The sequence below is a fragment of the Mucor velutinosus genome (assembly GCF_035048745.1).
Source record: "Mucor velutinosus strain NIH1002 chromosome Unknown tig00001544, whole genome shotgun sequence".
In the NCBI taxonomy this organism is placed as follows: domain Eukaryota; kingdom Fungi; phylum Mucoromycota; class Mucoromycetes; order Mucorales; family Mucoraceae; genus Mucor; species Mucor velutinosus.
Window position 1 is genome coordinate 579,746 of NW_027041908.1, and position 23,764 is coordinate 603,509.

A 23,764-nucleotide genomic window follows, 5' to 3' on the forward strand; every position below is an offset into this window, starting at 1 on the left:
CAAACTGATCATCTCTTTGAGAGAAATGTTGATTGTGATCTATATTCCCTTACTTACTGCAAACATGCTCTGCAGCCCATGAAGCGTCAATGTCCAGAATGACGTTATTAAATATAGAATGCAAGGAAAATGCCAAGTCCATTGATAGTGCTTTACTATGTCATCTACTTTCCATACGCTTCAAAAGCATCTGTTACTGTATCGCCTTCATGATAAAAAGGGCATTGAGTTTGCCTGCCAACCCTACCAGCCTCCAAAACTAATTCAAACACAGACTCATAATTGTCTGTTCTAGATTGGCCAAATCTTAATGATTTTCGACTCGATAAAACTATTTTTGCTGATTCGACTATATAAAATATGATGATCATCCCCTGCGTCTTTAAGCTTTCTTGGAATGCTTTTCAAGGCGCACCCAATGATACCAAGTTATATAGATGTTTTGAATACACTTACTGAATGATTTGTAAAAATATGAAAAGAGGTTTCTGGCCAAATAGTCGAAATTTTACATATCAAAGTCTCACACAGATGATTTCAGAGGTTACGTTAGATCGAGAGAAACATTTTGATTTAAGATATACCATAGTAAAAGTCTTCATTGTCAAGGTGAAAAATGCGATCGTTTGATTTTCGATGAAAACCATGAGGGTTACCTCATGCTTTTTGGTCGAATATCATTCATGTTTTTTTTTTATCCCCAAAAAGTTGAACGAAGGTGTCAGCAAGTAACTGCCAGATGATAGCAATTGTTTGGTGCTATTCTGGCCATCTAAAACGGCCTTGAACACAAAAAAAACGCAACTCAAATGTACTTGGATTTTGTTGTATCAGGGACACGAAGGACTAAAAAGGGGAAATACCAATATGCTGCTTGCCCGTACATGAAGTAGCTACGTTTATATGGATATAGAGCATCACATAAGAATCAGATTCACATATAATATAAAGGGTTTTCATGTGTGAGTGGAGGGTCAACATGAAAGTAGCAGTATTATGATAAGGTACGCAAGGGCAATCAGTAGCGCTAGCTGCCGCTGTGCAGGTTGGTTTTCACCGAAGCAGAGCGAAGGCAGAGAGCCATCCGAAGCATAAACACTCGTATTATATTAATTCTACTTTTATCAATAGGAAATATTCATATGGCAATGAGGCTAGAGATATTTGCTATTTTCAGATATGGGTTGAAGGAATACCAAGAAAATTATAAAATCTTTATACTGTACTGCAGATGCTAAGACCATCATTTAACAACAGCTTAGTTGATCCCTTCGACCTGGCAATGGTGATTGCATTCAGGATGCTGTTCATGGATCATTGTTGATTTTCACCAATCAGGCAAGCATAAAGTGCAGCTTTTCTTTCTCTTTTTTTTTTTTTTTTTTTTTTTTTTTTTCAGAATAGTATCACCAGTATTTGTAAAGGTACAGCCAGTATCTATCAAAGTATGTCCAGTATACGATCTTCGTTTTATGAAAAAGGCGACCTTTGGTTTATTATTATTTAGTGCAATCAAAACTCAATTTTGAACAATCATTTTTTGTGTGTGCGACCAATTTCTAGAAATAAACAAAGATATTTATCAGCAGAAAAAGTATTGTGTAGTATCAATCCAATGAAAAAATGCTCGTTATGGGATGGCTGTCGCACATTGACGTTAATAAAAGTCTTTGAGTCCACACTCCTCATACTATTTGGGCCGTCTAAAAAGTGGACATTCAGCTTGAGATACCTTGAATGAGGTTCATCAATACCAAATGCTGGACACATGCTAAGCAGAACATCTACAAATTTCTGTTTTAATTGCATTCTGTAGTTTGCACTTGGATAACTATTGGTCACGTTTGTATATTTCAAGGTTTTAGGCTATTAATAGCAGTAAAATGTCCTTCATCTCGAATGAGGTGGTTGTTCTGTTGGATTTGCCTATTATCCAAAAATTTTCAGTGTGTCCCACCTCGTATACCCAAATCTTGAATAATTTGTGTAATGGGATCTCCTTCCTAAATATTGCCAATCACGACAAGATTCCCGAGTCAATTTATTTATTCATATTTAGGTGGTTCCGTCAACCTTTGTAAGGTGTGGCAAAGCTGGATAAACCCTTTTTAAGCAATTTGTCTTGTTTGCAATCCGTGTACTCCCCCAATACGTTTAAGAATGATTTGTATAGATATTTTTTTATTGGAAAAAAAGAGAGAAAAAGTACATACTAAAAAACTAGGGAATATAAGAATATAGTAAAGAAGAAAAAAAAAAAAGAGAAGATAAAGCATTTGCATATATCTGGACATTGGGCGAGAAAAGGTAGAGCAAGAGAAAAAAAAAATGGATAAAAAAAAGGGTATTTCTTTTTTGTTTTTGCTTTTTGCTCTAGAAGGGGTTCTTTTTGTTGATTTCTGCATATTTTGGTCGAATAACTGTGAATATATATATATATATATATATATATTAGGTTGACTGAATGAAAGGATAGAGTGAGAGAGTCTGTTTGTATGTGTGATTTGACTGATTTTGAAGGTTAAAAGGAGAGTAGTGGTAGTAAATAAAACAGCAAGGCGAAATGTAATTATAGATCAGGAATATTGGTTTACAACATGTTAAGTTGCTCAGCAATAGCAGCTTTGTCAAAGCCGGCTTCCATGAGATTCTTCACAAGTTCTGCTTTGGCTTTCACTCGCTTGGTCAATTCTTTTTCAATCAACAGTTGATCTCGCTCCATTCGTTTCTCTCTCAAGAACTGTAACATATCTTGAGATCGCTTCATTCGGCCAGCTTCTTTTTCACGTGTTACTTGTAATAAAGACTCGGCAAGGATATGATCACGCCCAAAAGATGGTGGTGTTTGTTGTTGTTGTTGTTGTTGTTGTTGTTGTTGTTGATGATGATGATGTTGTTGATGTTGTGATGGTGCAGGTAAAGTATTAGATAATGAGGATGATGAGGTGGAAGTGGGATGAATGATAGGAGAGGGCAAGACTCGGGGTAGAGGACGGATAATCGTTGGTTGCTGATGTTGTGGTGGCTGTGGTGGTGGTTGATGTAGGTGATGAAGAGGTTGGTGGTGTGATAGAAGCTGTTGGTGATGATATTGTATATTTGAAGCAGGTAGAGATTGGGTTGAATGTGTAGTACTAGCTGAATCAGATGTGTTGTCGACAGATGATCTCGTTGTAGGTTGCAGTGTACTGTCACTTAAGCGGCGTCTTCTTTTTACTGGAGATGTAAGTGATTCATCGTCTTCGTCGAAACCGTATTCCTCTTGCTTGACATGAAACAGCTCTTCTTCTTCTGAAGCATGCATGATGCTGCTAATAGACATGGGCCAGGCAGAGGTACGATTGCTATTGAACACCTCGTTCAAAGCATCCCAGTAGGGGAACCTCTTGAGCAGTTCTTCATGAATGCCTTCTTCGCTAGCACCAGTTTCGAGCAGTTTCTTGCCATCGACCTCCTTCCATTCACGAGCTAAGCGGTAATTACTTTGCAATGTTGAGATTTTTGATGCGACATCTTTTGCTAATCGATGATAAATGCCGACTTCTCTCATTTGATCGATGATGCTTTCCAGCAGAGATTTCTTGGGGATTCTTTCGCAATCATCTCCTTTCCATTTAGCGTAATTGGCTTTCTTTGACAACCAGTTTACAAGGACATCCATAGAAGAAGGACCGCCATTGACACCATCTTTCAACCAACTTTTGTATGGCTTCTTTCCTTTTGATGTAGTAGATGTGTAGGGTGCCATCACGATCATTTATATCTGGTTTAGTATATATTTAATTCTGTTTTATTTAATGTTGTTGTATATTTTACAGTGGAAATCAAGGGGGGGGGGAGGAGGAGGATAGTACAAGAGAGTTGGGAAATAGTTAAAGAAAGAGAAAGAAGAAAAGGAAGACGGAAATTGGGAAATGCGAGAAAATATTTTATTTTTATTCATTAAAGGCACAAAAACCAATCAACCGTCGATCTTTTTCATTACAAGATGTAAATTTTTTTTCTGTTTAAAAAAGGCTATTTCTGCCCTTAACAAAAAATGATCGGCCTTTCTGCCAGTGACATTATTGGTTCCTTTCATTTTCTTTTTTCGACATGTTGGAAAAAAAAAAGGTTGATTTGGCTGAATCTTGGATGGCGTTGACATGTTTCATACGAATGTTTGATTCAATCTCGACTAGACATCGCAGTAAAACATTCATCTACTGATTCAACCGTCCATGTTCTGTGCAACATGTATCGCTTCCATTTGCTATTTCATGTGCGGAGTATGACATCTGGAGGCGATGGGTAATCAGCAGAAAAATCATTTGTAGATCTTTTTTTTTTTTTTTTTTTTTTTTTTTTTTTTTTTTTTTTTTTTCTTTTCAAGCGTACGGCCATAAAAAAAAAAGTTTAAGCTTTTTTCCCAATAAAAAGTCTAGAACATCGCTCTTATTTATGCGCTATTTTCGGTTGCTTTTATATTAATATTCTAGAGAATAAATGTTATAAATTACAGTACTGTTGAACACTAGGAAACATTGCTGTGGATAAATTGTACCACATGCACTAAAATATTTCACAACTACTACTACATTCAATGCTAAAAGTAAAAAGGTCTTTCTTGGCATGAAGCATATCATTTTAAGCGCAATTTACTTTTTAGGGTGGTTCCTATATGTTATGCATCCTCACATTGGTAAATTAGAATTAAAATGCAAGGGACATTTACAATATTATAAGCGGCTTGCAGTCTAGTCATACAAGTTGGAACTTTTATATCCATGTAGATAGTCTTGGGGCCAATCAAATATGAATGGTTATTCTGTACAACCCAATGAATCATAAGGACGTTGCACTGGCTACATACCACCATATCTATACATTTTGTACGCCAACCGATCGAAACATCGACAAGCTTCATGTGAAGCACACTGACTGCTTCTGATAATTAATTCGTCATCTCATGTAATGCTATAATTGCTCAGTGAGGTTCGTTTATTTATACTTGATGCTTTCCTGTGCATCTAGTCGAACTTTGACAGTGAGACATCTTTACACATCTAGTTTGGTAAATGCCGTCTCGATGGCAACACCATAAATACGAACAAAGTCCGGCATCACATCAAAATCCTGTGGCATGGGCGGAATCGCATCGTCGTATTGTCTGTTACTAAAGGTACTATTCACCATTCACACTAGCATAATGTGTACGTTTAGAATGAAATAAGATTGTATAAAGATTATTTGACAGAAACCCAGGGGCGGGTTCTTGCCTTCTCATGTTTGTTCACCCAGGGGCTTCTACATTTGAGAGCATAATAAGGAGCACTTTACCATAAAGAAACATTGAGCCGTAGTTTCACATCACTCTGTTAGTATTTAGTATAGAAAACAACACAACCAAAATATGCATTCCCATTTCGAGGGATAAACGAAACGCCAAATGAATCGATTTGGAATACATTGACAAATCTGAAAAACATCATCCCACCTTGCAAACATATACTTTTTGAATTTCTTCTAAACCTCGGAAATCTTTTCATGTAGGCATAATGCATGTGCATCGAGTAAACCCCAACAATTCATTAAAAAATAAAGTATCATGTACAATCAAAAAACCATTAGTAAATTTGAATAGGATGACAATTTGGTATCTCCCAATGCGATCGCATGCTTTACGGCAATTTTGACAGTTATAAAAACGAGAGAAAAAAGTGAATCAAGGTATTCGAGTCAAGCTATTGCACCTTTTCAAATAGTAATGCCCTTCTTCTTATGAGCATTCAACAGCATTGATTATCATCATTATTGTTGGCAAGCAATATTGCTGTTCTGAGCAGCCAAAATCAGCTGAAACTCCGCCACACTTCTGCTCCAGATTGGCCAAATTTCAAACAAAAGCGACTCGATTATACTCTTTTGGAAGATTCGACTATGTAAACTGCAATAACCATTCAATGCTTTATTAAGCTTCCTTTGAGTGCTTTTCAAGGTGCATCCAATGGCCCCAAGTAAGATGAATGTTTTGAATAAACTCATTGGGTAATTTGCGAAATATGAAAAGAGGTTTCTGGCCAAAAAGTCGAGATTTTCTATATTAAAGTCCCACAAAGATGATTTCAGGGACTACGTTGGATCTATAGAAACATTTTGATTCAATATACACCATAGTAAAAGTCTTCATTTTCAAGGTGAAAAACGCGATCGTTTGATTTTCGATGAAAACTTTTTTTTTTTTTTTTTTGGATGATATTTGATTTATTAGAAATAAATTAAACGCATCAAGGGATGGACAAGTGTATGTAAACAAAGTGACGTGCCATATATAAGCTATTTAGAGTTTCCTAAGATTTGACAATCTTATCAATTCGGCGCGGATTTGGCGGCATACTACGGAGGGATCAAAAGGTATATAATTGTAGAGCTGTTGGAAGTGATTTCTCCAAATCATACGCATAATAGTGGCGAAGAAGTCGTATATAGTGAACTGCATATCGTAGCTGTGTATGAGATAGCGGTCTAGTCTGAGGAGCATAATGTTGTTGTAGACGAGGCGAGGGTCAGCATTTTTGGGATAGCTGAGGAACTCATTGAAGGTGGAGTTCCATACATCGATCTTGTGAGCACAGCTAATTAGAAGATGTTTGGCATCTTCTACTTCGTTGCATAGATCGCAGTGATCAGACTCTAAGTTGGGCAAGTGTCTTTGGAAGAGGGCGAGCTTATTAGGGGATTGCTGATGGAGCATCCGGTACCACAGATTACGAGCCGAGTAGTGCATGTCGTTTTTATAGAAGGCTGTCCATTGCTTTTTGGAGATGTTGTTGTTGAAGTGGCGGCCAACGTCTAAATTTTCGATGAAAACTTTTTTTTTTTTTTTTTTTTTTGGATGATATTATTTTATTAGGATAGTAATTAGAAATAAAACAAATGCATCAAAGAGATGGACAAGTGTATGGAGACAAAGTGACTTGCCATATATAAATCTTGAATAATAGACTAATGGGAGAGTTGCCTAAGATTTGACAATCTTAACAGTTCTGTGCGGATGTGGCGACAGACTTGGATGGCATTAAAGGGGATGAGGTTGTAAAACTGTTGATAATGGTGTCTCCAGATAGTACGCATAATGGTGGCAAAGAGGTCATATATGATAATGTGTAAGTCATAATTGTAGATATAATAATGCTTCAGTTTGAAGTGCATAATTGAGTTGTAGATAAGTTGTGGATCGGCGGTTTTGGGGTAGCTAAGGAACTCGTTGAAGGAGGAGTCCCAGACATCAAGTTTATGGACGCAACTGATGAGCAGGTGTTGAGCGTCTTCCACTTCATTGCAAAGGGTACAGCGGTCTGATGCGGCATGTTTAAGATTGCGTTGGGCCATTGCCAGTTGATTTGAGCTTTGTTTGTGGATCATTCTGTACCAAAGGTTGCGAGCTGAGTAGTGCATCGTGTTCTTGTAGAATGCCTTCCATTGCTGTTTGCTGAGTTGGTTACTGTAATGTCTACCGACATCGAGGTTAGCCATGTCTAGCATGACGAAACGGAGCTCTCTATTCGGCAGTTTGAAGATTGGGTGCTGTTGGTAGATCATGGATTCAACGAAAGGCAATTTTCGATGAAAACCATGAGGGGTACCTCATGCTTTTTGGCCATGTTTTTTTTAGTCCTCAAAAAGTTGAGCAAAAGCGTTAGCAAGTAACTGCCAGATGAGAGCAATTGTTTGGTGCTATTCTAACAGCCTAAAACGGCCTTGAACGCAAGAAAACGCAGCTCAAATGCACCAAGATTTTGCTGTATCAGCGACACTAAAGACCAAAAAGGGGAAATACCAGTCTGCTGTTTGCCTGTATATGAAGTAGCTACGTGTATATGGATGTAGAGCACCACTTAAGAATCAGATTCACATATAATATAAAGGGTTTTCATGTGTGAGTGGAGGGTCAACATGAAAGTAGCAGTATTATGATAAGGTACGCAAGGGCAATCGGTAGAGCGAGCTGCCGCTGTGCAGATTGGTTTTCACCGAAGCAAAGCGAAGGTAAAGAATCATCCGAAGCATAAACTTTCATATGATTAGTGATTTTACATCAATCAGCAAAGGTGTCAGACAGCTACTGCTAGTCGAGAGAGATTGCTTAGTGCTAGTCTGGTCGCCTAAAACGGCCTCTAACACGAGAGATCGCTGCTCCATTCTTTCAAAGTAGCTGCGTTTTGCATAGTCTCGAGCAGTGAGAGGCAGTACAGGTACGCTGTCTGCCCGTATATGAGTTGCTCTCTTTGATACAGTTGTAGAGCGTCATAGAAGAGCTAGATTCACAGTTACAGGTCATTTGTGAGTGTTTCGCAGGCGATAATTGAAGCTTAACGAGTGAATTTTAGCACATATTAGTAGAAAATGCTCCTTTTAGACCATGTATGAGCTCTGCCATGGGCAATACTTGTATAGTGCTACGTATTCATAGGAAGTTTGAAAGCCGACCTCCAGCTCATTGCTCCGTTGTCGTTCGACTAAAATTTGCAGTTGTGCTGCGCATCCTATCAGTACAGGTTCTCAGCTTTTTCAGGCCTTCTGTTAATGAGAGAAACTTCATTTCAGGAAAATTATACGTTTACTGCGGGGGAGGGGTTGCTAAACATATTCAGTTGCTACGTTAATTGTCAGAAATTAATCGAGGAAAGTGTAACGACAGCGATTTGAAAAGAACAGTGTTTGGACGCTATTTTTCGTTCATCTGCCAACTCAACCTGTTTTTCTATTAAATAAGTTTTGCTTCCCTGTGTTTGTTTTACAGAATAAGACCTCAACTGGGCAGCTACGATACTTCTTTGAAAAATCGGGGTTTCTACCCCCCCTTTTGGAGTCTACAGTGGCAAAAACATGTTGGCCTCCTGAGCCAGAACCTTTATTTTGAATGGCATCATTTTTGCAAGTGTATTCTCTCATAACATGAAACATGAGGTTACAAGAGTTCTATTTGACTAGAAATGGGTTGTTTGTACTAAGCCAACAGCATATGGTAGTGTTGCAGCTACACGGATAGATAGGATAGATTAAGCTTTATGTTGTCAATACGAGATCCTGCGAAGCAAACGTTCAGCACTACAGACAATGGCTCGAATGATTAATTATTGTGAGAATCACACCTTCATAGAAGAGGAATAAAAAGAAGGCAAAATCAGTGATAGCTCACCCTTCTTTTTGCTTTCTCTGTCCATTGTCTATCTTTTGATTGAAATACTACAACCTGCTTTTTTATGTCTTCTCTGGTGGACTTTTTTAACAACATGAACATCACTGAAGCTGGTGGTAATAACACCACACCTCATACTCGTGCTGCTAAACCTCAAAGAAGACTTGGTATATCTATACCAAGAACTCGCTCATCGAGCGAACCCATTGGAAGCAAACGAAAACTGGAATCGTGCGTCATTTGCTTTGAGATCTGTCCCTCTCCAAGTCTCATGAAACCTGATGGCTGCGATCATGCTGTATGTGATATCTGCCTTCGTGCTTACTATCAAACCGCCTTGAACGACACCCGCTATCATTCATTCGAGTACATTCAATGTCCTAGCACTGATTGTGAAGCTCTCTTTGTATCTGAAAAGGCTATCCGGAACATCTTTACCGCAAAGCAGCGAAATGACTGGTGGACAACTGCTACGATAAAGACATTTATTAAAAACAAGGTTTGTTGTATATCAGTATGATGAATTGAACACATGATATCTAACGATCAAATGCAGGTGGAATGTCCTTTTGGGGATTGCAAAGCTGTCTTTGATGCAGATATCGAGTTGACAAAAAAATGCACTTTTGCTGAATGCTATGAGTGCCGCAGAGGTGTATGCACTGCCTGTCAAAGTCCCTGGCATCCAGGTATTTTTTATTTTTGTGCAACACCATTATGATGTATAACCAAACAAATTTTTTTCCCTTTTCTATAGGAGTCATCAAGATTGTGGATGATGAAGAGGAATTGAAGCAGACATTGCGCACGGCCAAGGAGAAATCTTGGACGCGATGTCCAAAGTGTCAGTACCTTGTTGAAAGAAAAGTAGGTAGAGGATCCAATGCTGTATTCGTTCTCATGTTGACTGTGCCCTCTTTTAAGGCCGGATGTCTTACCATTTGGTGCAAGTGTGGTACTGAATTGTGAGTAGTTTGTTTTAACGTCTAATATGATATAATTGTTTTATTAAATCATTACGTAGCTGCTATCGCTGTGGAGGTTACTCATCCCAGCATGCTTGTGCCAACAAATGCCACACCCTTCCACTTGATCAAATTGAGGTGCTCCGTAGTCAGATGTTTGCTACAGCCAGCAATTCGACACACAACAAAATGCGCAGGGTTCGCTAAAGGTGGAAGCATCCCTTAAACTGAACCTATTCAATTGAAACGGCGAATTCCATCATAATAAAGTTTTTTTTTTTTTTTTTTTTTTTTTTTTTTTTTTTTCTGTTTATATAATTTCAAATAATTGGCAGCAAACGATTAACCTCTTTTTCTTTGTTCTTTCTTCCATTTTCCTTTTTTTTTTTCTGTAAAAGAAAAATAAATAGAGAAAAGGAATCACTATAAACAAGAGCGTTATCTATCAATTAAACAAAACGAAAGGAAACCAGAGATATCAATGTCTTCTAATTTGACAGCTTCAAATACACTTAAATCAGATCATAAGCAACAAATTGAATCAGCAGCAAACAAATTGCCTCCACCTTCTGCTCTATTTGACTTTTATAATAGCCCTAAAATGAACGAGCCTGCTTCTCCCAATCCCAGACAAGTCTATATCCTTCCTCCTCCTTCCTCATTGCCTGGCTTCCATCTCCCTCCTCCTCCCACTACTGCTGCTCCTAGCAATAGCAGTAGTAATGGCAATAGCAACATTAGCTACTATCAGCAACATCCTCCACAACCTCATCCTCATCAAGCCGAATATCATCCCCAATACTATTACCCAAGCCCTACGTCTACTAACTCTGGTATCAAGAGAGAATCCAGCTATCCCTCTCCTTCTACCCCTAACAAAAAGAGAACCAAGAAATCCGCTGCTGCTGCTGCTGCTGCTGCTGCTACGACGGACGACATTTCAGTTGCCGCCGCTACATTGGCTTCATTTGCCTCTTCCAACGATGAAGATGATGAAGAAGAGGCTCGCCTAGAGCAACGACAACAGCCCAGAAAGAAGAGACAATACAACAAGAAATACACCTCAAAAGAAGACGCATTGTCATCCAAGCAACAGGAAAATCAAGTATTGGAGGTAAATAAAAAAAATTTTCATTTGAGTTTTTAGGGCTAAAAAAAAAATTAAACTTTTTTTTTTTTTTTTTTTTTTTTTTTTTTTTTTAATAGGCAGCAAGAATTCTGATGGACATTTCCAGATGTGTTGTACGTCAAGTTAGCGTAGCTCATTAACAAGTCTACTATATAAAAACAAAATAAAAATGTACATATAAATAATAAAATCCCGGTATCCATTGTAAAGTTTCCGTTCAGTCTCATTGTTTCATGGTTTGAAATGTGCATGTTGATGTTGTATATGTTTCCGAAAAAAAAACACATTTCTAATAAGAATGTTGATTTCATCGATTTGTTGTATTTTTCTTTCATCTTTTTTTTTTTTTTCCTTTAAATCCACATCGAAATCAAACAGTAGATTTCACATTATAGTCTCAAAGAATGAAGATTTATCATGCGTCATGGCTTTCATTTGCCGTGGTATTACTTGCCTCAAATGTACAAGCTGCAAATCCATTAGCTGATAGTCCCTTAATGCACCCACCTGGCGATCCTCTGGATGGACCCTATGTCGCTCCGACAGAGCCAAAGTATAATTATGCCGAGGTACTGCACAAGAGTTACTTGTTCTATCATGCTCAAAAGTCAGGTGTGCTCCCATACCAACGTATGGCCTGGAGATCAGATTCGTGCAAAGTCTGTGTTGGTGATTTTGGTGAAGATCTGTCTCGCGGTTGGTACGAGGCTGCCAACACCATGAAATGGGGTTTACCTTTGGGCTGGACTGTCACTCAATTAGCATTCAATATCATGATGTTTGAAGATGCAATGAATTCAGTGGACGAATTGGCTGAAGGCCTTGAACTACTCAAGTGGGGAGCAGGTAAATATATATCCGTATGTCGTCGAGACTGTCAAGTGTAGTAATGCGGAAATTTATATCTAGATTTTATCACCAATGCACATTACAATGACACCTACATTGTGGGTCAGTTGGGTACATCTGCTATTGGGCCCATCTCCAAGCAAGTCGAGCTGGATGTTGATTTCAACTATTGGGGTCCTCCTGAAGAATACGAGCAATGGGTGCCTACCGGCCTTCCTCACAAGGCATACTACATTTCTCCTGATAACCCATCATCCGAAATTATTGGTGAATACAGTGCTGCTTTGGCTGCTATTTCAATTCCTTGGAGAAAGCACAATGCTGCCTATGCTGATAAACTTGTGGACCACGCCAAACGTCTGTACAAGTTTGCTACTGATCATCCTGGTAGTTATGTCACTTCCCGTCAAAACGCTTTCCAATGGGCTGCTTTCTGGTATCCCTCTACTCGCTATGAAGATGAGTTGGCTTGGAGTGCTGCCTGGTTGTATGCTGCTACCAAAGAAGACTTCTACTTGGAAGAGGCCAAGAAATGGTATACTCAATCCTCAGAATCCTGGCCCGAGTACTCCTGGGATGAAAAGGGTGGCGCTCTTCACGTCCTGCTTTACGTTATTACCAAGGAAGGTCAATTTTACAAGAACGCGATGGACTACTTTAACCAGTTCTTGCCTGGAAGCCCTACCCAAATTGTCAAATTCACGCCACGTGGCCTTGCTTACATTGAGCATTGGGGTTCTGTTGGTTATTCGGGCAATGTCGCCTTCTTGATGCTGGCGTTTGCTAAATCCATTGGCTATGAAACAGACGAAGCCAAAGCCATGGCCACGTTTGCTACTCAACAGATCAACTATGCATTGGGTGATTACGGCTATAGTTGGGTTGTTGGTTTCGGTGACAACTATCCTTCCAAGCCCTACCACAAGTCCTCTTACAACTCATACATTGACTATCCTATGCGTGGTGATTTCCAAGACAAGGTCGAAGGCGACTTTTCGGATTCCAAAACCGAGCAACGCTTCATTCTGTACGGCGCTGTGGAAGGTGGACCCAACATCGATGATACCTGGTACGATGATCGTTCCAACTATGAATACTCCGAGGTGACTCAGGATTACAATGCTGCTTGGACTGGTGCCATTGCTGGTTTAATCGATTTCTACGGCTCTGATAAGTTTGAACCTTATACTGACTGTGATTTGGATTTGGGTTGGTCTCATCCCAATGCTTCAGAGCCTCCTGCTTGGCCAGAGGATGATTGCTACCATACATGCAATACCGGTTGCCCACGTGGTCAAATGAACTCTTCTTTCACTTGGAAACTGCTGACAGAACCCCAGGATCAGATACATAAGCTGTTGGATGTGCTTTATCCAGGTCAAGGCATGGTGAAAGCTGCTGCCCTTGAAGGAAAAACGTTGGCGGATTTAAAGGCATTGGGTATCGATGTCAACGAAAACCAAGATGAAGAGGGTGTGCATGAAGACAGTGTGGGAGGCAAGGTCAGAGCTACTGGTTTGGATAAATCCAATAATGCATCTGACGCAGCCAAGACCACGACGCTCACCTTGTTTTCATTTGTGGCCATGGCCATGGCTGCATATGCTATCCATCTTTAAAAAATCACCATATATACAGTATATTATAGGCCACTCCCCTCCCCCTCCTCACACAATTTAATAAAATCAAATACACTTTTTACATGTATTGATGAAGCTCACATTCGCGAATAATGTTGAATGGTACTTCAAATGATTGCACGGTTTATTGCACCACCTCATCAGTCTAAAAAATGCAAATGACTCAATGCTTTCTGCCTCTTCGTTTTCTATGGCTCTTGTTGATGACAATGTGATCCGCCCAATCATGCGTCTGGTTCATCATCAGCTCCTCTTCTCTGGACATCACTTGGCGTGTCCCCCATACAGTGCGTGGCCCTCCACCTGCATGTGCAGACGGAATGACGGGGTCCTCTTCAAGTGCTGAAGAGGCAGCAGACTCGCTCAATGCTTGTGACAGTTGCTCTTCGCTCTCTTCAGCTGTCATGGCAGGTCGGTACATGGAGAAAAATGGGTCATTTTCCAGCATGTGGCGCTCAGCTTCTTGCTCTTTCACGACCAACAGTTTCTGCTTGCTTTCTGCTTGCTTTCTTCTCTGATCCTCCTTGCGTTCCTTGTCCTTTCTCTTCTTTACTCGAGCCACCAATTCCTCTACAAAAACACATACACATCAGAACACTATCATTTCACATATCTATGAGGTACATACGGTTATAGACTTGTATCGTCTCGGGAGACACGATATCCTTGACATTGATCTCCATGAATGTGACATCACAAGCAAGTGGTAAATGACCAAGATACTTGCATTTCTTGCGCAAATCTTCTGTCAATGTCGATTCTTGCACGCTGGTAGCTTGCACTTGAAGTTGACGAGGGAATTGGTCATACTCCCCAAATTCATGCTTCAGGATGCGGATGTCAAGAGGATGCAAGTAAACGTGCTGTCCATCCACGGCTTGGTAAAAGTAGAAATCGGTAGCAGGCGTGTTGTTGCTGTTATTGTTGTTATGACGCTGATGAGATGCAATGGGTGTTGAGGTGATGTTGGAGGTAGATGCAGCTTGATCCAGATTGATGTCCTCACCGGCTTGATGCGAGAGCTGGTATTGACGATAGGCTTCAGGCACTTGTTTTGCCTTGTCTGCTAGATCTGCTGTCTGTGCAGGAGGTTGATGCGTGGATGGTGTTTTTCCATGCTTCTTTGCATACTTTGCAACAGCTTCAAACATCATATCCGATGTCTGAATAGCCAGCTCCAGCTCTTTGGTCTCTTGTTGCTTCAATTGCTTCATTTTTGCCAGTATCTGATCCAAACTCTTTTCAATGAACGGCATTTCTTCCGCAGAACCCCACCCCTTTGCATCACTCATGGCATCATTCAATTCAACGCAATCTCTGTTGTATTCTCTTTGCAAATAGTCTGGACTGGCCAGCATGAATCGAGCAAATGTCATGGCTCCAGGCGTAAAATGCCAAGGTATCAATGGCGTGTCTGGCTTCATGTAGTTGCAAGTGACATTGGACGGTAATGGCCATGTATCCGAAAGTGGGAATGCCAGCGTAGAGTCATTGGATCGCTGCATCAATAACATGTCGACTCGATCACCGTCAGTGACACCACAGCTCAGTGTGGTTGATGTTGATGCTGCTGTCATTGATGTTGTCACATTTGATGCATGGTCAGATACAGCATAGGGCTTCATGATGCGAACTGGCTTGAGATCAGCTTCATAGATGGAGTCCCAGCAGATGGGACATTTGCGCCAATTCTTCTTGGATTCACGCAATTCAAGATAGTGCAGAATGCAGGGCAGGCAGTAAATGTGGCCACATTTGGTCACTCGAGCAGCTGTAGGAGGCGACAGACAAATGGGACATGATTGGGCTTCTGCTGAAGAGATGAGCTATTGTACATGATTAGCAACTCATTTACACATACACACTACAAATGTATACTTTACCACTTGTTCAATGGTATCCCAGTCAAAGTTAATGTCTGGATCTGCCAACTGGTAAATGTAATTTCCAGTAGGATTCAGCATGAACCGAAAGCTATATACAGTCGAATGAAGGTAAGCCTCCAATTCAACATAGCGATGTTTCCAACTTACTTTGCATTGATAAATCTCTCCTTGTTGAAGGGCTGATAAGACGTTACTTTTGGCTTTCGATGTGAGGTTGCTGGAGCTTCCTGTCTCTCTGGAAAAGAAAAGCTAAGCAAATGGTTCAAGGAAACTCGTCCCTTTTTGTCTGTTGATCCACCTGTGCGTTGAGCTACTTGAACAAGATTCAAATCATCCAAATTAGACACAACTTGATTGTAATCTCGATTCGCATTATTGGAGGTAGAGCGTTTCTTATCTAGTAGATGCGAGAGTTAAGAGCCGCGTGCGTAGTATCTCTAATTCACTTACTTGGGCGCTTTTTTCCATTCTGGTTCTTGGGATTGTTGTCCTTGTTTCGAGATGGCTTGGTATTGTCGTTAGTGCTGGATACGCCTCCTGAGGCTGCTGCTGTTGATGGTACAAAACTGGGTGCTGAAGCATTCATACTCATCTTTGAAAGAAAGAGAGTAAATGGAGTAGATGGACAAGGTATATGCTAATATATAGAGAGAATGTAGATCTAGGTTATATACATAAAATGGGAGTGTTTATACAAAAGTTGGTACACTAGTGTCTAAAAAGACAAAGCATGAAAGAAGAAGAAGCAAAAAAATTTTAGACCTGCCATTTCACAGCTTGAAATTTAAAGAATCCAACTGGTCTATTTTACAGCTTAAAAATTCATCCGGTCCATTGTACAGCATAAAATTTGAGCATCTTGACCCATAGATGCAAAAACATTGCCCTTGTGTGATTTGTTGTGTTCTATGGAGAGAGAGAGAGAGAGAGAGAGAGAATCAGTGTTTTCGTGCTACACCTGCTCTCTTTACGCTTTTTTGAATCCATTAATGGCATCCCCAACCCAAAAGACCAATGTTGGTTGGTTGGATCTTTATCAATCGTCTCTGACCGATTGATTAAATCCATAATGGAAGGGAGCAATTTACATAGGAGCACAATCTTGATTAACAAGTAGTTCTCAATCTCGTCTGTTAATGACAACTCAAGTAATCCATGCTTCCTGTGAGTAATCCAAGAGTCTAGCCATCAGTTGTGGTTGAGATATCACATTGATGATATGTGAATGAGCATACAGATCTAAATTCTCTGTTTAGAAATGCTTGTATCTGCATCTATCAAGCTCAATTTCAAGGCCTTTCATGCGCAACAGAGTATACCCTTACCTAGTTAAACAAATCAAGCACAGGATCCTGTCTTGGGCTCATACTTTTCTTGATAGGCCCAATTAATATCTGCATGGCTTTAGCAGTGTCTATTCGAAAGTTTTGTCAACTATGCCTCTTTCGAGCTTATTAATAGTCTTACTATTTGATGATGAATATGTCTACGCTTCGGGTGGCTCTCTATCTTCGCTTCGCTTCGATATGAACTAATCTACGCAGCAGCAGCTCGCGCCACCGATCGCTCTTGCGTGTCATATCGAAATACTGCTACTTTTATTTTGACCCTCTACTTACACATGAAAAACCCTTCATATTATCTATGGATCTGACTCTTATGCGGTGTTGCACAACCGAATACATGTAGATACTTTATATACCAGTAGGCAGCATACTGTATTCCCTCCCTTTCTAATCAAAAGTGTGCTCAATACAGCAAAATATGGGCACATTTGAGTCGTGATTTCTCGCGTTAGACGCCGTTTTAGACCAACAAAATAGCATCAAACAATTGATCTCACCTGGCAGTTATTTGATGATACCTTTGCTCAACTTTTTGGGGACCAAAAAAACATGGCCAAAAATCGACCAAAAAGCATGAGGTACCCCCTCATGGTTTTCATTAAAAATCAAATGATCGCGTTTTTGACCTTGAAAATGAAGACTTTTACTATGGTATATCTTGAATCAAAATGTTTCTATCGATCCAAAGCAACCTCTGAAATCATCTTTGTGGGACCTTGATATGGAAAATCTCGACTTTTTGGCCAGACACCTCTTTTCATATTTTTTTAGATTGCTCAAAAAGTTTATTCAAAACATTTACCTTACTTGGTACCATTGGATGCGCCTTGAAAAGCACACCAAGAAAGCTTAAAGACGCATAGGATGATCATCATATTTTATATAGTCGAATCTGCCAAAATAGTTCAATCGAGTAGAAAATCATTAAGATTTGGCCAATCTGGAACAGACTATAAGTCTGGTTTTGAATTAATTTTGGCTGGTGAGGCCGGCTGGCAAACTCAACGCAATACCAGATGCTTTTGAAGCCAAAGGAAAATAGATGGCGAAATTACACGGCATTATCCTCAGCCATGCTATTTTCTTTTGAAGCCTTGCATCTAATATTGCCAGTCCACGAAATACTTGTAATGTCAACTTCTTTCCTTTTTGAGGTTTTGAAAGTGTGTAGGAATAATAAACTTATTATGTTATGATGATGATATCAGATTTGTCAGTTTAAATAAACGCAACGCACAATGAATAACATGGATTGAGAAACATCTTACTGACTGGCTCCCTCATTCTTCCATGGCGGTTTCTGCTGGTAGTTGCCATATGCTGACTACGCAAGTCATAATGAGAGCTCAGTCAACAGCTCCCCATCATCCAAATGTATAAATCCATGGTGCTACAAACGAAATTGGTTTTGTTGTTTCTCCATAAGATCGGTGTTCACTTTCTGGCAAGGGCTCCGCTTATGTGCACAATAACCCCTTCCGCTTATATGCCTAATGGATTGCCCCACAATAAAACAGAAACAACAGACTTTTTCTTTATTGTTTTCATTTATTTATTGTTTCAACAACACATAAAACAAGAGAGAAAATGGCATCTATTCTCCCTCATCACTCTGGAACCAGCGCCTTTCGGTCTATTTCCAGTGTCTTTGGCAAAGGCATTCATCGTGCTGCCAAACTGTCGTCTCGCAATCCCATCGAGATGATTGCTGGTATCTTGATTTTGTCGTCCTTCAGCTACTTTTACCTGTTTAATCTGGCTCGTGCCTCTGACATCTTCTCTGGTACGGTCACCCGCCTGTATCCAACATTTGTGTATGCTGATAACAACACGCTCAATGGCTTCCAGCAGCTCTCTCGCAACGACGTAACCTTGGACAACACGATTGAAGCAGTGAAAATTCAACTTAAACAAATCTCCATCGTGGATCAGGAAAAGAACGTAATTGACAGAAACACACTGGCTACTATTCTTCGCTTTCAAAACACCATTGAACACACGCTGCTGGACGATCATGTTGGACAATTTGGCTATAGTGCCTTGTGCTTTAAGAATGCGCAGGGCGAATGCTTCTCTCAATCGTTGACAAACATCTTTGACAAGGACACCATTGATTCGGATGATTTGAGACGATCCATCAACCAACATCCCAAACTGGCTGCCTCCATCTTTGGTGAGCTGGATTTGAACGCCTCCACAGCTTCTTCCATCTTGCTCTCATTTGCCTTCAATGCCTCCACTGATTACCGTCAGCAACTATCGTATGCTTGGGAGCAAAAGGTGTCTACGCTGTCCTCTGGCGATCTTGTGTCACTCTCCAACGCTGGACATCAAGAAGACATCTTCATCTGGGCCTTCATCATCTCTAGAAACATTGTGTATCGCATCAAGGAGCTGATCGACATGGCAGATAACATTGACATTATTGTCATTTTGGGCGGTTATGTGATGATGCTGACAACATTCGTGTCCTTGTACATGAACATGCGCTCCATGGGATCACGCTATACGCTCGCCACGGCTGTCGTTGTAAACGGCTTCTTTTCCTTTATGTTTGCTCTGTTGACAGTCAATGCTTTAGGCGTTGATGTCTATCCTGTTGTGTTGGCGTGAGTACTCTCTTGTCTGGATATAGTATAGTTCAACCACTAATCTCGGTTGTTTAGTGAGGCTATCCCCTTTTTAGCTGTTACCATCGGGTTTGAGCGTCATTTCAAGCTTACCAAAAGAGTCTTTGAATTCAGCAAAGAGACGCCATTGACCAAGCAAGAGATTAGAAAGACTATTGTGCGTGCAGTCGACTCAGTGGCCTTGCCCATCGCCAGAGACTGTATCATGGAGATCACTGTGCTTGCATTGGGTGCCAAGTCTGGCATCTCTGGTTTGCGTGAATTCTGCTTGCTGAGCGCCATCTTGTTGGCCTATGATTTCATCATTATGTTCACTTGGTATACAGCAGTCTTGGCACTGAAATTGGAGTTGTTGAGAATCCGCGAAATCAACGGTACAAGCAACAAGTCTGCAAAGGCCACTGGCACAGAATACATCCGTAGTACCGTCGTCAAGGCATTTAGTGATAGCACAACAACAAACAATAACTCGAGTATCAAGGCGGATGAACCTATCATTGGTAGAGTCAAGCTATTGATGGTATGTGAAAATCAAGTTTTACTTGTATTGGTTCCAAGCTAAACACCTTTTTTTTTTTTTTTTTTTTTTGTTTTATGGGGCTGATTATAGATTGTTGGATTTGTGGCCATGCAGCTATTCAAGGTCTGCACTACGTTTCAAGGATCGCCAGGTCCTCAGGTTAGTGTCGTTGAACCTGGTGTGAATAATGTGCTCCAGAAGCTCCTTGAACAGCATCGTGCATCTGACATGGGACGCTTGCCTCTGCTGGTAGAAGTGTTTCCTCCTTTGCCTTTCCACATTGCATCGTCGTCCTACAAGACCATTGTACCTGACAGCATCCGCCAGCCATTAGACTATCTATTAGAGACTTATACCGTCTACATTCAACATCCCGTCATCTCAAAGTGGATCACACTCGCTCTGTTTGTATCCTTGTTCCTGAATACTTACCTTTTCAAGGTTGCCAAGCAACCTGCAAAGGCTGCTGCTGCTATTGCTACCACAGCTCCCACCAGCACCACTGTAGCAGCTGCTGAGAGAAAGACGCACCTACATCAGCAACACCATCACAAGCACAGCAACAAACACCAATCTACTTTTGCCGTTCAAGGCGTGATTCGCTCTTTGGAAGAATGCATGCAACTCACACAGACACCCGAATCCCTGTCGGATGAAGAAGTCATCATGTTGGTTCAAAAGGGCAAAATGGCTTCCTATGCCCTGGAAAAGGTATTGGGTGATTTGGAACGTGCTGTCAGCATTCGCCGTGCATTGGTCTCTCGTGCTTCCATCACAAAGACCTTGGAATCCAGTTTATTGCCTCTCCACAACTACCACTATGACAAGGTGATGGGTGCTTGTTGTGAGAACGTCATTGGTTACATGCCTATTCCTGTAGGTGTTGCTGGTCCTATGAACATTGATGGAGACTCTATTCATATCCCCATGGCTACTACAGAAGGCTGCCTGATTGCGTCTGCTGCCAGAGGCTGTAAGGCCATTAATGCTGGTGGGGGAGCTACGACGATTATTACTGCCGACGGCATGACCCGTGGCCCTTGTATCGAATTCCCATCCATCATCGGTGCTGCTGCCTGCAAGAAGTTTATCGAGGAAGATGGTGCTGAAATCATCACTGCTGCTTTCAACTCTACCTCCAGATTTGCTCGTTTGAGAAAATTGAAGGTGGCTCTCGCTGGCAGACTTGTCTTTATTCGATTCTCTACTACAACGGGTGACGCCATGGGTATGAACATGATTTCCAAGGGCTGTGAAAAGGCACTCAGTGTCCTCTCTGAACATTTCCCTGATATGCAAATCATCTCACTCTCTGGTAACTACTGTACTGACAAGAAGCCTGCTGCTATTAATTGGATTGAAGGCCGTGGTAAATCTGTTGTTGCTGAAGCCGTTATTCCTGGTGCCGTCGTCGAGAAGGTCCTCAAAACCACCGTTGCTGCATTGGTTGAATTGAACATTTCCAAAAACTTGATCGGTTCTGCCATGGCTGGTTCTGTTGGTGGTTTCAATGCTCATGCTGCCAACATTTTGACAGCTGTGTATCTAGCCACGGGCCAAGACCCTGCTCAAAATGTAGAAAGCTCAAACTGCATCACCTTGATGAAGGCCATCAATGACAACCAAGATTTGCATATTTCATGTAGTATGCCTAGCATTGAAGTCGGTACGATTGGTGGCGGTACCATCCTACCTCCTCAACAAGCCATGCTCGACATGCTCGGTGTTCGTGGCCCTCATCCTACTGAACCAGGAAAGAACGCCCAAAGACTTGCTAGAATCATCTGTGCTGCTGTCATGGCTGGTGAATTATCGCTCTGTGCTGCTTTGGCTGCAGGTCATTTAGTCAAAGCTCATATGGCTCACAACCGTGCTGCTGCTCCACCAGCCGTTCCTGGAAGCTGCATCAAATCCTAAATCACAAAATGCATATTTATTTATTCCCCCCTTCTTTTTTTCTACTTTATATTTACCCTAATACTAGACAACGAACTGTATGTTTTGAAATAAGAAAAGATGTACACTTACAAATTGAAGCTTCTCGTTCTGTTTAAAAATCGAAAGGAAATCGGCAATTACCAAGCAAGTAAGCTCGCACCTCTGGTTAGGGTTAATGACTGTGTTGATGCTAAATGAATTGTGGATCTGTGCTTATAAAATAATCTTACAATGAGACCTGAATGGAGTTAAGCGATACGGACTTCCTTAAAGCTATGGTGTTGACCAATCTTTGTTATCAACATGTAAAGATTCATTACATATAAGTAATATGATGATAATCTCAGACAGCATTATTAGACCATGAATTTTTCTAGTCTTTCGTGTTATAATAGCCAATTCAAGTTTGGTTTGAGTTGGTCAACATGCATCTTTGTTAACTTTGTGTGTATATTCACGACAATGCGTAGCGTAAGCTGTCTGTCGACACCACCTCTTGCTGTAGCAGACAGTTGTGTCATCCAAAATGTCTTTTCGATTTGGGATCCTGTCAGTTGTGAAATCGCTAATGCTTTTGGGCGCAATGCAAATGTAATCACAATTTGCTGGCAAAACTATGAATAAGAATTTCTGGCTAAAATCCTCTTTTGCACAATTGATATGTTTCACCTCGACTACCCTGAATTTAACAATAAATTAATTTGATCCGAGCACATGCTTTTCTTGTTGTTATGAAGCCATTGTATGATGTGTGATGGTATTACTTCTACTACAACGTATGCTAACAACATACGGTTGTGGCGACCACCACAATTTAGTACATATGTTTCATGAAAATGAATCTATGTACTATTTCCTTTTCTCATGTACAACGCTCTCATTGCCATAGAGACCATCTAACCAAAAACAAAGCAGGAGGTAACATTTCCCCATTTACAATTTGAATGAGCAATTCCCAGCGATTGAATTATATACCAAACACAAATAGTTGTGACAGAAGCATTGACGCGTGCGCAGACTAAGTTGTAATACTTTTCAAACCGCAAACTCCTCCTTGATAGTATCAGGAACATCGACTGCCTTCATGGTGAGATGAGTATTGAGTTTGCCAGCCAGCACAACCGGCCAAAATTAATTCAAAACCAGACTTATAGTCTGTTCTAGATTGGCCAAATCTTAAGATTTTCGACTCGATTGAACTATTTTGGCAGATTCGACTATATAAAATTTAGTGATCATCCTATGCGTCTTTAAGCTTTCTTGGTGAGCTTTTCAAGGCGCATCCAATGGTACCAAGTAAGGTAAATGTTTTGAATAAACTTTTTGAGTAACCTAAAAAAAATATGAAAAGAGGTTTCTGGTCAAAAAGTCGAGATTTTCCATATCAAGGTCCCACAAAGATGATTTCAGAGGTTGCTTTGGATCGATAGAAACATTTTGATTCAAGATATACCATAGTAAAAGTCTTCATTTTCAAGGTCAAAAACGCGATCATTTGATTTTTGATGAAAACCATGAGGGTTACCTCATGGTTTTTGGTCAAATATCATCCATGTTTTTTTTTATCCCCAAAAAGTTGAGCAAAGGTGTCAAGAAATTATTATCACTCGAGTACAATTGTTTGGCGTTATTCCGGTGGCTCAGAAAGGCCTACAAGCCAAGATATGAAGGCTTGAAAAC

At 40.5% G+C, this 23,764-nt stretch overlaps 8 protein-coding genes across 8 annotated transcripts; 4 read left to right on the forward strand and 4 right to left on the reverse strand.

Moving 5' to 3' along the window:
* Positions 1-2,590: 2,590 nt before the first annotated feature.
* CYP5 (peptidylprolyl isomerase protein) lies at positions 2,591-3,757 on the reverse strand (the record flags this gene model as incomplete). Its single annotated transcript, XM_064824797.1, has 1 exon — positions 2,591-3,757. One exon carries the CDS (start codon positions 3,755-3,757, stop codon positions 2,591-2,593), a length of 1,167 nt encoding a protein of 388 aa, XP_064680174.1.
* Positions 3,758-6,319: 2,562 nt separating this feature from the next.
* On the reverse strand, positions 6,320-6,766 carry SLA1_2 (cytoskeletal protein binding protein; the record flags this gene model as incomplete). Its single annotated transcript, XM_064824798.1, has 1 exon — positions 6,320-6,766. One exon carries the CDS (start codon positions 6,764-6,766, stop codon positions 6,320-6,322), a length of 447 nt encoding a protein of 148 aa, XP_064680175.1.
* A 218-nt stretch (positions 6,767-6,984) lies between these two features.
* RSR1_1 (Ras- protein rsr1) lies at positions 6,985-7,581 on the reverse strand (the record flags this gene model as incomplete). Its single annotated transcript, XM_064824799.1, has 1 exon — positions 6,985-7,581. One exon carries the CDS (start codon positions 7,579-7,581, stop codon positions 6,985-6,987), a length of 597 nt encoding a protein of 198 aa, XP_064680176.1.
* A 1,694-nt stretch (positions 7,582-9,275) lies between these two features.
* Positions 9,276-10,150, forward strand: ATC70_005513 (uncharacterized protein; the record flags this gene model as incomplete). Its single annotated transcript, XM_064824800.1, has 3 exons — positions 9,276-9,680; positions 9,738-9,870; positions 9,939-10,150. The coding sequence occupies 3 exons, from the start codon at positions 9,276-9,278 to the stop codon at positions 10,148-10,150; spliced, it is 750 nt and encodes a 249-aa protein (XP_064680177.1).
* A 477-nt stretch (positions 10,151-10,627) lies between these two features.
* ATC70_005514 (uncharacterized protein) lies at positions 10,628-11,415 on the forward strand (the record flags this gene model as incomplete). The annotated part of the gene is made up of 2 exons (XM_064824801.1): positions 10,628-11,260; positions 11,353-11,415. 2 exons carry the CDS (start codon positions 10,628-10,630, stop codon positions 11,413-11,415), a joined length of 696 nt encoding a protein of 231 aa, XP_064680178.1.
* Positions 11,416-11,679: 264 nt separating this feature from the next.
* ATC70_005515 (4-hydroxybenzoate polyprenyltransferase, mitochondrial) lies at positions 11,680-13,743 on the forward strand (the record flags this gene model as incomplete). The annotated part of the gene is made up of 2 exons (XM_064824802.1): positions 11,680-12,121; positions 12,185-13,743. 2 exons carry the CDS (start codon positions 11,680-11,682, stop codon positions 13,741-13,743), a joined length of 2,001 nt encoding a protein of 666 aa, XP_064680179.1.
* Positions 13,744-13,927: 184 nt separating this feature from the next.
* Positions 13,928-16,242, reverse strand: rhp51_2 (RecA recombinase Rhp51; the record flags this gene model as incomplete). Its single annotated transcript, XM_064824803.1, has 5 exons — positions 13,928-14,334; positions 14,393-15,590; positions 15,648-15,738; positions 15,798-16,047; positions 16,101-16,242. 5 exons carry the CDS (start codon positions 16,240-16,242, stop codon positions 13,928-13,930), a joined length of 2,088 nt encoding a protein of 695 aa, XP_064680180.1.
* A 2,341-nt stretch (positions 16,243-18,583) lies between these two features.
* Positions 18,584-22,063, forward strand: POM1_3 (serine/threonine protein kinase, CMGC, dual-specificity; the record flags this gene model as incomplete). Its single annotated transcript, XM_064824804.1, has 3 exons — positions 18,584-19,605; positions 19,663-20,146; positions 20,237-22,063. 3 exons carry the CDS (start codon positions 18,584-18,586, stop codon positions 22,061-22,063), a joined length of 3,333 nt encoding a protein of 1,110 aa, XP_064680181.1.
* Positions 22,064-23,764: the final 1,701 nt, after the last annotated feature.